The sequence below is a fragment of the Boleophthalmus pectinirostris genome, unplaced genomic scaffold, assembly GCF_026225935.1.
Source record: "Boleophthalmus pectinirostris isolate CB_2022bp ecotype Guang Dong unplaced genomic scaffold, ASM2622593v1 HiC_scaffold_17, whole genome shotgun sequence".
In the NCBI taxonomy this organism is placed as follows: Eukaryota; Metazoa; Chordata; class Actinopteri; order Gobiiformes; family Gobiidae; genus Boleophthalmus; species Boleophthalmus pectinirostris.
Window position 1 is genome coordinate 6,228,026 of NW_026571115.1, and position 13,527 is coordinate 6,241,552.

Consider the following 13,527-nt stretch of genomic DNA (forward strand, 5'->3'; position numbering starts at 1 on the left):
AGTGTTTAAGCATGTCTCTGAAGTTGTATTTGGAGTGATTCATGCACGTTTGAGTCATCTTTATTATCCTGTATTCAAGTGGCCATTACTTTAATCATTCTCCGTTTTCAGCTCCACCTGTACACGCCCAGTGGGATGTACACACTTCCTTCTCCAATTGGTGATACATGTAGTATTCGTCAGCTACAAAAAAAAAAAAAAAATCTTCTGTGATGTGCAGCTATCCATTAGAAGGGCCGACAGCATGTCACTCTTTGTTGTGATGACGTTTACCTTGACGTTAGAAAACTGCAGTGCTCAGTGGGAGATAACACAGAAGTCATAGAAGAAGTCACTTGTTTGTTATATTGTCATTTTCGTATTGTGATTTAAAATGTCCAGATGATAACATAAGGATCCATGGGTGTCATAGATTATAACTGTATCGCAGACACAAACACATCTTACTGGAGATATTTTAAATTCTTCAGTAAATGTGACTTTTATTCAGACCTTGAGCCTAAAGACACATTTCTCTATGTAGTTACTAAGGTAACTGTTACTTTTGGATGTGAGTCCAAATGAAGCTGATTGTGTGTGTTTGTGTCTCACAGCAGTAAACTCCTGTGGGAGCTGAGGCAGGACGCAGCCTCCTGCCTCGGTCTGCTCTGCACCGTCCTGAGCTATGAGGCCGAGCGCATCTTTAAGTGGCTCTTTGTCAAATTCTCATCCAGCACCCGGGATGAGGTGCGCCTGCTCTACCTGGTGGCAGCACAGAGGGCCCTGGAGGCAGCCGGAGAGAGGAAGGCCTTCTCTCATGTCATGCAGGTGGGACAGTACTAAACCAGCATGTCTAACATGAGGCGTTGGACAAAATAAGTCATATTTATTCTAGAATATCTGTTTCTGATACTTCCCTTTTGCTTGAAAAATATGAATTTGGTGAAGAAAGTATCTATTTAAATCTAACTAGTTCTTGGCTTTCTCAGACCCTAGTTTAAACATTTATTCTGAGGCATGTGCTTGACTTTAACATCTTTGAGAGATGAATCTCCTATACACAGTCAGTCTGCACCAATGAAATAGTTTGTCAACAGATGTGTTTTAAAATGGTGGATTATTTAGAAGAGATGTTGTTTTTCAATGGGCTCTTCTGCCTGTAATAAAAGACATTAACATTACAGCGCTATAAAATATTCTTTCACACCCAAGAAATGATTTGGCATTCTGAGTTAGACCAGAACTAGTTCAAGTGTGATGCAATCCAGTGGACTACATCATTTCCTCTCTAGTTCTAAACAAAAGTTACCCAAAGGAAGACAGAAGTGAATAAAATGGACTCTAAATGAGGCAAATCCATATACTGAAGAGCTGTCCGTGTAGCATGTGAAGGAGCTCACATACCACAGTTTGAGAAACGCTGGTCTAGTCTAGTGACAACAGACCTTCCTCCTCTTGAGCCTCTAACATCATGCTCTGCTTCATGCACTTCAAACCTAGTATTTGAGGCTCCATTCAGAGGCGTGCTGCAGCATGTCTGAGGTTTGATACACCAGAGCCCAAACCAACAGCCCTTCATGCAGAACAAACCTGCATCTTAGGAACTATGAACTGACTTTAGTTTGCAGAAGTGTTTAGGGTTAAATAAATGCAGTGTGACAATGATACACATGGCATGTTTTAAAGCTGCATGACTATAGTGTAAATGAGCATGATCAGAGCAGTAGTTTGTTTAGTCTGCTCCAGGAACATGATGTGTCTGTGCTTCAGATGGTGATGAACAACCTGCAGTCCATCCTGGAGAACGTGGACACGCCAGAGCTGCTGTGTCAGAGCGTTAGGTGTATCCTACAGGTGGCCCGCTGCTACCCACATGTCTTCAGCACCAACTTCAGGGTCAGACTCTCCTCCTCCTCTTCCTCCTCCTCTTTTTCCTCCTCCTCATATGCACAGAGCCCATCTAAACTGTGTTACTCTGGTATTTGTTTCACAGGACACGGTGGACATCCTGGTGGGCTGGCATATTGACCACACCCAGAAGCAGTCTCTCACACAGCAGGTGTCGAGTAAGGAGCTGACTGCTTTTAACGTTTTATTTGTATGTTATTTGGACCAAAACTCACATGTGATTTACCCTTCTGTAAGCCTGGCTGCAGAGCCTGGAGCAGTTCTGGGTGGCAGACCTCACCTTCTCCACCACTCTACTTGGACAGTTCCTGGAGGACATGGAAGCCTACGCAGAGGTGACCTTATCACTGCCTTTAAATATGCATTACATTACACTAGTGTGTTTTATGAAGAGCCTTCTTCTGTGCTCTTGATATAGAGTCTTATAGTTTTCCTTTATGCTGTGTGCAGGACCTGAACCACGTGGGCTCTGTGGAGGTTGTGGAAGAGGACATCCCTCCTCCCTCTGTGTCTCTGCCCAAACTGGCTGCTCTTCTGCGGGTCTTCAGCTCAGTAGTGCGCAGCATTGGAGAGAGGTTTACTCCAGCAAGAGGGCCTCCCATTACAGAGGCCTATGTCACAGATGTAAGTGCTCTGGTGCACTCTGACATGTCTCACATTTAACCACCATTGTTAAACCACACTGTCCCTCTGTGTGTGAACAGGTTTTGACTCGAGTGCTGGCATGTGTGCGCACAGCCAAACAGGTGCAGTTCTGTGAGTCTGTGCTGACCGCGGGGAATGAGTGTGTGGGGGTGCTGCTGGCCAGTGTGGAGCCATGTGGGCCTCTGATGGATGCTGTACTGGCCTACGGACTGGACCAGCTCAACTGCTGCAGGACCTGTGGCTCCGACTTCAACCTGACCGTGCTCAGCTTGCTCACTCTGGTACTACTGCTTTAAGCATGCAACACCATGTTTAGAGTCACAGCATAAAACACACGTTTATTATCATCCAAAATACATAGTGCCCCATAAATGTCACGTGTTTTAACTCTTTACAATGTCAGATTGTGGAGCAAGTGAACACCAAGCTGCCAGCGTCGTATGTGGAGAAACTACTGGCCCCAGACTCTCTGCTGCTCGAGCTCCGCTTTCACAGAGAGAACGAGGTTGGTGTAGGCAGTAGTGTCGTCACAATATGAACAGTTCTTCTTGATATATAAGGAATATAGTCGATGCTCAATGCCGATTCCAATACCACACAGATTATAAAAAACATTATAAATTAAATATTATTAGACCATGTGGCCTTATATCGGTGTAATGTGTGTCCAATTAGGTTCCATAGTGGTCCATGGGCGTATACTCGTCTATGTGCTCTTAGATTTGTTCTGATACAGCTCAAGATCATTCTAAAGCTATTCATGAAAGATTCATTTCTGTCCTGTGATCTGGACTGTGTATGTATTGATGCTTGCTAAAATTATTATCTAGTTTCCATTCTAGTTTTGGTATCTTTTTTCATCAGTTTGAATGAAATGACCAATATTTGAAGCCAATCGGACATTGTCTTGGAGCTTTTCTAATGTCTCTTCATCTGCAGGTGATGTCTGCAGTGCACAGCGTGTACCAGGCCCTGCTGAGCCTGAAGAACATCCCCACTCTGGAGGCGGCCTATAAGCTGGTACTGGGGGAGATGGCGTGTGCTCTGTGCAGTCTCCAGAGCAGCCTGGAGCCTCCTTACAGCCCCCAGAGCCCTGAAAGTCCAGCACAAAGTCTCCAGCACCCGGCCTTCTCCTCCCTCAGTCTACCCCCAGACAAGGCCCAGTTCACAGTCATCTTCAACCTCAGCACCCTCACCACCATTGGAAACACCAAGAACTCTCTGATCGGGGTAAGGCCTGCCACTGGAACTGGAAGGGATAACAGGACATGCACTGTTTTAGCTGAGCATTGATAAGAGGAAGGTGACGCCTGCTTTACAGTATCTATGCACCTTGATCAAACCTCACTCCACTGCAGTTATTTCACCAAGTTATATTTGTTCTGAACAGGAGCTCCATGGTAACGCACAGGGGAGTCCGCTTTTCTTTTTATTAAATCAAAGAATATGTTATGTTTGTAAACACAGCCAGTAAAATTTCATTTATTTCTTTATTTCCATGATTACATTGTAGATTGTCACTGAAAGCATGAACATGCATGGATTGTTGCAAACAAAACTAAACACAAAAGAAATGTATCCTCTTTTAGATTATTATTATTATTATTATATTTTTTTAATGGCTACCGTTTACATTGATCACTGCTTTGCACTCTGGGCATTTCTTTACCCTGGCAAGGCAGACTTGTGAAGTGAAAACTATTTTATGTGAATTCATCATGAAGCTCATTGAGAGAAGGCTGTGGTTTTGCAACACTGTTGACAGAGCAAAGGGTGGCTACTTAAAATATTTTTATATTTTATATTCAAATTCACAGAGTTATTATACTTTTTTTCTGTACATACAGAAGATATCAAGTATATGCAAGATATATGGAATTAGGTAGTATATAAAATTTAGAAAGTCAAAAGTTTGGAGACACCTTCAAACCAGACACCAAATAATATTTTTGGAGCTAGTGTAATGTGTGAGTCGTTTGTGTGTTGCAGATGTGGGCGCTGTCCCCGACCGTGTTTGCTCTGCTCAGTCAAGACCTGCTGCTGGTTCACTCAGAGCTGGCAGTGTTTTACCCTGCGGTCCAATACGCTGTGCTCTACACACTGTACTCCCACTGCACCCGGTGAGCCTCTGCTTCTTTATGCTGTACGACGAGTAGTGGGTTAAACTGCCATCAGAGCTAAAGGCCAAATGGTTTCTGATTTTGTATGGGTCTGGAAACCACCCATTGACCTCACTTGCACACACACAATAGTGTACTCAGAGTTTGTATTAGGTAAACCTTTTTCAATCTATTTAGCTTTAGTTAATTAATATTACTAAAATGCAGCAACAGCCTTTTGAAACAAAGGAACTGGTTTAGGCTTTATTTGAAAGGGAAATGTACAAAATGAAGGCAAGGCAAGTTTATTTGTATAGCACAATTCGTACACAAAGTAATTCAAAGTGCTTTCTGAAGTTATAAACACATGTTCCACACCAAATTCTAGCTGAATAGTTGGTTTCTAACTGTCCCTGATTTATAAGAATAAAAGATGCGGTTACACTCAATCTACCATAAGAACAATTTTCAGTGTCCACTCTCCACCCTATACGTACCCCCACAAAGTGACCACTCATCTCCATCATGACTTGATTTACTCATATAAAATACATATTTACTCACCATTTTTGCATTTCACTCTTCCATCAGTCTGTTGATTAAATATCCGTATTTTATTGTATTGTATGGTAAAAAGGCTTAAATAGTTCTTCTATGAAAACTGTTACCCATCAAAATCCTACACAAATAAGCCGGTGTTCAGTTTCACAGTGTGTGGTATGGCATGTCGTAAAACACAAAACAAAAGGTTGAGCTCATTAAACTTCAGCAGATCTCATCTAAAGGGAGGTCATTCAGTATTGTCAGTGCTTCACAACCATAAGTTTTACAATACATGTCTGGGAGTTAGTTCAGTAGATAGATTCTTCCACAGCTTGTATTGCATTATGTAGAACGCTGATTGTGCAAATGGACTTTTACCTTTTGTACTCTGGTTTGGGCAGTGTAGCATTAAAAGATAGGACTTTCTTTTTTAGCAACTGTAATATTTTACTGTAAACAGAAGCTTCTCACGTCCACCTGTATTTCCTCTAATGTGGCTGTGTGTTGGCCCTGTATGCTTGTTTGTGAGCAGACACGACCACTTCATCTCGTCCAGCCTGTCATCGTCGTCCCCCTCTCTGTTTGATGGAGCGGTCATCAGCACGGTCACCACAGCAACCAAGAAGCACTTCAGCACTGTGCTCAACCTGCTGGGGGCGCTGCTGGTCAAGGAGCACCTCTACTCGGAGTCCAGGTCTGCCCCAGATGCAACACAGATCATATGTGATTGTACAGGCAGGAGAGCACTTCAGAACACATTCATATTTCTTATTGTTGTCATGGAGACAGAGAACTAGAAATTGTGTACTGTAGTTTTCGGACTACTGAATGCACCTAAATATAAACCGCATCAACTATATTTTAACAAAATTTTTAAATTGTGCATATATCGGCCGCACCTGAAAGTAAGCCACAGGTGTCCACGTCTTCAAGAACGTTTTCCAGTTCGGGCCGTCTGCTTTTATCGCCTCTGAAAGTTTTTGTCGTCTTTTTGCATTGAGTCAGTTCGTTAAGCTGCCGTCGCCAAAATCTCACCATCAACTCACTGATGTCAAGCTCACGTGCAGCAGCTCTGTTTCCTTCTTCCACAGCCACATCAATTGGAGTTAACTTTAAAGCTGCATCATCTCCATTTCTTTGTGTGTTTTCCATGAAGAGGGTGTGTGTATGAAGGTCAAAATATCTGTTCAAAACACAATCAAACGAGCATCTTCCTCGGGGCATCGCTCCATCTCTGCCCGCGCTCTACGGCGCATAACTCCTGCAAGAGCCACTGTCCTGTCTTGTTTTCATGTCAGCGTCTTGTAGGATTTCAGGAGATTTCAGACTCTCGTTGGTCGGGGCTAGTTCTATCAGTCAGGTATGAGTGAATGTCCGGCTACTGAAGTTTGAGACATTTCTTCTCATCATTTACACATACGGTTAAGACGTATCCCCCTCACTAATGTTAATTTAGCATCATAACTTATTTTATCACATGGCGATGAACTATTTGATTGCGCTGACAATATCGCTAGTTAGTGTAGGAACTTTGTTAACCCTAGATCCATGTGTGAACTGCACAGACAGCGGCGCTTTCTGCACTCAGGCTTCACGAATCCATAGAAATCATATGACCTCGCAGTGTTAGAATTTGTTCACTCGACAGTAGGCGGGTGCTTTTTTTATTTAACCAATCGCTGCTATTTGGTCGTGACGTACAGTATATATTACGCCGCTAAGGGGCTAACTGGTATATTAAGCTTTTCCCAAATCCCCTAGGAAGAAGGGCAATAACGTCTTTCCCCTTGATTCACCAAACATTCTCTTTGTTCCAGCTTTAAATCCTCAATCTCTGGAATCGTTGACAACACAGAATGTCTGGCTCTTCGCTGATTGGCTGGTGTCCGAGCTCGCACTTCAGGAGTTTTTGCAAACCATCTAGTGTATTCCGATTCCTGACCTAGTTGCTGGAGAGAAATTAAATAAAGCGGAGGCACTAGGTGGTGCCAGCCTGGCTAGCACGTATCCATGTGTTGTCCATATGTGTTGTCAAACCATAGACCGTGTGTATGAATGGACAATGTGCCAAACAAAGAATGCGTCTATATATTCGCCGCATCGTGTTATTAGCTGCAGGGCTCAAAGTGTGAGGAATAAACTAGCAGCTTATAGTCCTGAATTTACGGTATAGTCTGTAAATAATAAGGTGCACTGTAACTTTTCTGGGACTAGGACCTACTCTTCTCCATGCAGATGTTATAGCAAGAATGTGCTGTGGCTTGACATTATAATTATCCATCTTATCTTTAGTCACAGGTGTTTTTAGAAGATGTTTTAAACGTACCTGAAAAACTATGTACTGTATGGCTGACTTGAGTAGGGTCACCTCTCTGCAGATCTCACCAGTAACTTGACCTGGTGGCATGATTTGCTTGTCTTTTGCTCATTTTGAAAGATTACTGAAACAGTATGCAGTAGTTGGCTTTAACCTTGTGCATATTTAATAATACAAATGATGAATAATAAAATCTAATGGTCCTTGTTGAATGTGTGTGTGTGTGTGTTCAGGAGGCTGCTGCTGACCTGGGCTCAGGAGATCTGTGTGCTTATGAGGAAGTGTGACACATACAGTCCTCTGTTCTCCCTGCCCTCCTTCACACGCTTCTGCAGAGGGCTCCTGGCCAATGGTAAATACCACCACCACCATACCATGGCCACCATACCACGACCACCACACCGCACACCACACAACACCACCACACACGACCACCACCACACCGTCACACCCACGACCAGCACACACCCACGACCACAGACCACACCACACACCATCACACCATGACAACCACCACACACTACAGACCACAGACCAACGCACACACCACCACACCATGACCACCACACATCACAGACCACCGCACACACCCACAGCACAACACAACCACCACAAACCCACGCCACGACCACCAAACACCATCAGTTGTAACTAATCTACTAAAATATTGGGTTTTAATAATTATTAAGTTATCTGGTCTATACGCAAAGACAATACATTATTAAATGCAAATGTCAAAAACAACTCTATTTTATGTATTCGTAAATCTGTGAATATATTTTTCTAAACTAGATAAAAAATATATATAAATACTTTTTTAATGTGCTGAAGAAATAATTGTTTGACTAGTTGGCTCTACCAAAATAAGCCTCAGTTGAAGTCCTAACGGTCTGCCTGTTTCATCTAGACATTTATGATTTTGTGTTGACGCAATCAGACTCAAAGAACATGTATTATGCAAAACTGACTTTGTTCAGTGTAAACCATGTAATATTAATATTCCCTCATCAAAAACATACCTGGAGTTGTATTTTGCTTCATTCCTGCTCACATGTACAGTTGATAACATATGTTTTGTGTGGTGCAGCTCTGAATGAAGACCAGAGCCTGTGTCTACAGACCTGTACTGCCCTCCAGGTACTCTCGACAGCACTGTCCCCCGAGCTCATGCAGAGGTAAGAAGCACAGCTTTAAAAAAATAAATAAATAAATAAAAATAAAAAGACAGATGTATATTGTGTGTGTGTGTGTTACAGGTGTGTGGACGTGTGCAGAGTCCAGCTGGTCCACTCGTCCGTGCGGGTCAGACAGGCCTACAGCAAACTGCTCAAGAGCCTCCCCCTAGATGTGGCTCTCAGGTAAGACTTTCTCCACGTCTCTGCTGGTACTACTCTAGGAGAGGAAATGAATGAAAAAGAGCAAACAGAAGCACAATCGTATATGCTCCTGCCTCCTTTGTTAGACTATATTAAGCTGTCGAGTTTACATGCCAGGTCTATGTGGACATGTGTCTAGGACTTCTGTGTTTCTGAGCGAGTCTTGAGCATTCAAGTGTCTGGCTCTTTGTTTGCATGGTTGTAGCAGTTGAAAAAGCTGAACTTTTGGCTTTCAATGCACTGCGTCAACCAATCAATAACAAACTACTACTACATACGGTACTTACTGTACTTACTGTACATACTTACATTATCAGACTTTTCTTTTTTGATGATTATTTAGTTTTGATTCTTTCCTTTCCTCGTGACTGTAACTCTTCTCACTGCATTTACATGCCTATGTCTGCGCTGCTCTTGTCTCCAACAGGAGACAGACGCGCGCACACACTCTCTCACACACACAAACTACAATCTATGCCCTTAACAGACACACAGCACTGCCACATCTTTCTGACTCAGACTATGTACTATTGCATAGAAATGTCTCAACGGGCCTTTTTCTGAGTAAAACTTGAGATGGAGTCTGAGAAAAAGATTGCGTAGATAGAAAGTGTGTCGAATGTGTGTATACAAGTGCATTTGATTAATGCCTATGTAAAGCCAAAAGCCATTCTAGATTATTTAAAAGTTCATCTTTTCTAAAATAAAAAGTAAGTGAAAGATAAAAGCCTCCTCTGTTAGAATATTTCAGCTGTGAGCCTGTAGGGAGCCGTTTACTTGCTGCATCTGAGGAGCACTGTTTTCCTTGCGGACCAATATAAATAACAACACAGAGCGCATAAAGGGACACATGCGTCGCATCTGTATCAAATTGAGTGATGTTATATTGAATATTGTTGCATCCTTAGTTTGTGATAAGGTAAAATCATTATAACATGGCTAAAGGCTCACAAGAGTCAATTTTGTGTTATAATATAAACCTTTTTAAAATCACTTTTATACATATGTGCATGCTTTAATCCACAACAGTGTGTTCATGTTATTGCACAAAGAAATGTGTGTATTCTTTCTGTTGCTGCATATGCATTTGTAGTAATGTGTTTACTGAGTTGATTTGATAGAGCTTGTCCATGTGCTGACAGTAACCAGAGCCAGTCCAGGCTGAAGGAGTTGTCTCTGGCCATCCGCCAGCACCAGAGCCAGGGCTCCAGCAGCACCTTCCATCCACAGGACTTCAGCGACCTCATCAGCTTTATCCTGTACGGGGTTCTGCACCGCGGAGGGTACGCAACACACACTCTCTCATTCTATTACTCACTCAGTGCATTTTCAAGGGGAATGCTTGTTCATGCAAAAGTAATTGATGGAGTGCATTTTTGACATAATTGTCTATTAATTGAATAATTGATTTGGACTATACAGACTTTGGCAAAGTAGTAGGATTAAAAATGAAGGAAAGATTTAGAAAAAATCAGTAAATATTAGGGATGAGACATGATTTTGGAATAGTCAAATATTCGTCATACGTTCGAATATCGAATAGTAATTTCGAATAAAGACGTTTCCTAACCAATATTTCATGTACGGCATTCGGCCAGAAGGTGGCGCTAACAGACTGTAAAACTCCCTGTAGGCGCGGTAGACTAGGCCGAGTGTAGAGGCTGCTCCGGAATAGCATTAGCAATGCAGAAAGCAAGTAAAAGTTCCGTACGGTCGTTATTTATTTTGTTAAATGACAAAGAGGTTCAGTGTAAAATCTGTCAGGTGAAGCTAGCAAACCATAAATCAACCACCACCATGCATAGCCATCTGAGAGCAAAACACGCCGAAACACGGGAACATGCGCAAATGAACTCAGTACTGCCAGGAGATATGCCCACCGCTCCACACTGACCCGATGACATGGTGGAAAACAAACAAACTGAAATACCCCCGACTCACTGGCAAAGTGAGCGAGCGCTTACTGAGGTGTGCCTGCGACATCCGTGCCATCGGAGCGAGTTTTCTCTGCAGCGGGCAGTTCAATGAAAGTAGCGCAGTGGGCTACAGTATGTGCTTGGTCATGCGTTTTTAAAATTGAGATAGCCTTGAATATAATTTCATATTGTTTCATATGTGGGTTGCTCAATTAAGATGTTCATTTCTGATTTGGAAGGTTGTTGTTTGATTAAACCTTTTGCTCTTAAATGCCCCATCTGTCATCTCGTATATGCGTGTGTGCGTGCGTGCGCACGGGGGAAGGGAGGGAGGGGAAGGGTTGATTTTCGAATAATATTCGAATAGCTGTCATTGATTTTCGAATAGTGTTTTTGCCAAATATTCACATCCCTAGTAAATATACACTAAATACATAACACAATTTCGCAATCTAAACAACAAATCAATTATTCAAAAGAATCATTTCAGGACAAAGCAGTTAACAAAATAATGGTTTGGTGCTCAATGTGGACACTGTCAACATGACAATGGTCTACCAATAGGGCTGCACCAATCCTCTCATTTGCGTTGCACACTTTAAATGCTAATGCAAAGATTTCCACCAAAAGAAAGTCCTTTTTCTAGATTGTATGTTTTGTGTTGTTTTTGTGCTGTCTTTGTCTCACTTTGTTTCTGTTCCCACAGTAAAGAGCCATGGCTGGAGCGTCTGTACCAGAGCTGTCAGAGGCTGGAGAGGCGTGACAGTCGTGGGTCTGTGGAGGGCTCTGGGCCTGGTTTGGTTCCTCGGGCTCTGCTCAAAACAGAGGTGGTGCTGTGGCAGTGGGCCGTGTGGGAGGCCGCTCAGTTCACCGTCCTGTCCAAACTGCGGACTCCTCTGGGCCGCGCTCAGGATACTTTCCAGACTATAGAAGGTCCCAGCCTCAGCTCCTGTCTGCACACACTCTCTATATCTCTATATCTGTTAATAATAACCCACTGTGTCCTAGGAATGATCCGCAGCCTCGCAGCCCACAGCGTCAACCCAGAGCAGGATGCAGGGGCGTGGTTTGGGGCGGGCACTGATGGAGATTGTCATCACTCCAACCAGCTGCGCCTGGCCCTGCTGCTGCAGTACCTGGAGAACCTGGACAAGCTCATGTACAATGCCTATGAGGGCTGTGCCAATGCACTCTCGCCCCCACCCAAGGTCTGCAGCTGACCTCCTCACATATGACTGCAGTATGTACCTTGTAGTCTCAGGGTAGAATTCATTGAATTTTTCTCTGTACCATAGGCCATCAGGACTTTTTTCTACACAAACCGACAGACATGTCAGGACTGGCTGACCCGGATCCGCCTGGCTCTCATGAGGGTGGGGCTTCTATCTGGGCAACCTGCGGTCACCATCCGGCATGGCTTTGACCTGCTTTCTGAGGTGAAGAGTAGCACCCCTCAGGTCTGTACACTGTATAGTATTTATAAACCTCACTCAGTCTTCATTTCGTTTGTGTATAAAAGTATACTACCTGTGTCCCAGGGCCCCGAGCTGGAGATGGTCCTCATGCTGCTGGTGGATGCTCTGTGTGAACTGCGCTGCCCAGAGGCCATCCATGGTCTAGTCTCCTGGAGCCTGTCCAACACAGGCCGCAGCCTGGGCTGGCTCACCTCTGTGGCTCTGCAGGCTGAGGGACGGTGAGTGGATCCAGCTCCCATATACATATGTGAATATGACCTGGTCATCACACCAGAGAATCATCTACTATAGACTGATGTGAAAGAGGTGTGAGTGATGGTGGTGGTCGGAGGGGACCGATGGCGCAAATTGGCAGCGTCGCTTCTGCCAGTCTGCCCCAGGGCAGCTGTGGCTACAGTAGTAGCTTACCACCAGTGAGTGTGGAGTGACTGAATAATGAACTGTAAAGCGCTTTGGGTATCTTGAAAGGCGCTATATAAATGCTATATTAATCATATTAATAATGTGTCTTGTGTCCAACTTCAGGTTTGAGAAGGCTGCTTTGGAATACCAGGACCAGCTGTCTTCGGTCACTGGAGTGGACTGTTCCATCAAAAGTTCAGCTTCTCCTCTGCTAAGAGTGTCCAGCAGCAGCAGTAGCCCCAAACACAGCGTCAATGGTAATGCCCGTCTGTCTGTGTCTTAACATACCTGCAAACTTGTCGCCTTTCGGCTACAATCGCCTTTTTCTTGGTCTATTGGGTCATTCACGTGAATCGCATAGAACCGGAGTTTTGTTTTTTTGTTTTTTAGGGGGGGTGCTCGAGTTCGGATTAAATTCTTCGCCTTCGAGTTTAAATAGAAATAATAATTCTGAATTGAGTTTTACATGGAAAACACGTTAAATTGTCTTTATTTAATTCTGCTCAGCGTCTGGGGATGGGGAACGGTTCTAATTGGACAGGGACACAAACGTATTTATGTCGACCGGAAGAAAACACACAGCTGCTACTGGCTTTTTTGTCATCTTGGTTTGTCGTTAAGCTTGGGGACACACCCACAGAAACTGGGGAACAGCGGTCCAAACCAGAGTCCTGAACCAGCGGGAGCAGCTCTGGTTCAGGTCAGGGAGCGGTTTTAGGTGCCACGGTCTGAGAAGCACTTTCCCCGGTAAGAGCCAAATGTGCGAAGGACGGACCACTCAGAACAACATATAACCAACCAAACGGGTTTTGCGCTTCTGTCTGGATGTTTTGTCAAAAATTGCAACTTTGAGAATGCATGGAAAGT

General features: G+C 43.7%; 1 protein-coding gene across 2 annotated transcripts in view; it reads left to right on the top strand.

Moving 5' to 3' along the window:
• The window catches only part of smg1 (SMG1 nonsense mediated mRNA decay associated PI3K related kinase), a 42,798-nt gene that overhangs the window by 8,621 nt on the left and 20,650 nt on the right, over positions 1-13,527 (top strand). For both annotated transcript variants that reach the window (XM_055152382.1, XM_055152383.1), the window contains exons 6-24: positions 594-807; positions 1,750-1,875; positions 1,973-2,045; positions 2,125-2,222; positions 2,338-2,511; positions 2,592-2,813; positions 2,936-3,037; positions 3,472-3,762; positions 4,522-4,652; positions 5,707-5,868; positions 7,725-7,843; positions 8,579-8,666; positions 8,748-8,849; positions 10,010-10,150; positions 11,490-11,716; positions 11,792-11,991; positions 12,079-12,240; positions 12,322-12,476; positions 12,784-12,917. In XM_055152382.1, coding sequence (XP_055008357.1) covers positions 594-807; positions 1,750-1,875; positions 1,973-2,045; positions 2,125-2,222; positions 2,338-2,511; positions 2,592-2,813; positions 2,936-3,037; positions 3,472-3,762; positions 4,522-4,652; positions 5,707-5,868; positions 7,725-7,843; positions 8,579-8,666; positions 8,748-8,849; positions 10,010-10,150; positions 11,490-11,716; positions 11,792-11,991; positions 12,079-12,240; positions 12,322-12,476; positions 12,784-12,917 — 2,921 coding nt within the window. The remainder of the gene's footprint in view (positions 1-593; positions 808-1,749; positions 1,876-1,972; positions 2,046-2,124; positions 2,223-2,337; positions 2,512-2,591; positions 2,814-2,935; positions 3,038-3,471; positions 3,763-4,521; positions 4,653-5,706; positions 5,869-7,724; positions 7,844-8,578; positions 8,667-8,747; positions 8,850-10,009; positions 10,151-11,489; positions 11,717-11,791; positions 11,992-12,078; positions 12,241-12,321; positions 12,477-12,783; positions 12,918-13,527) is intronic.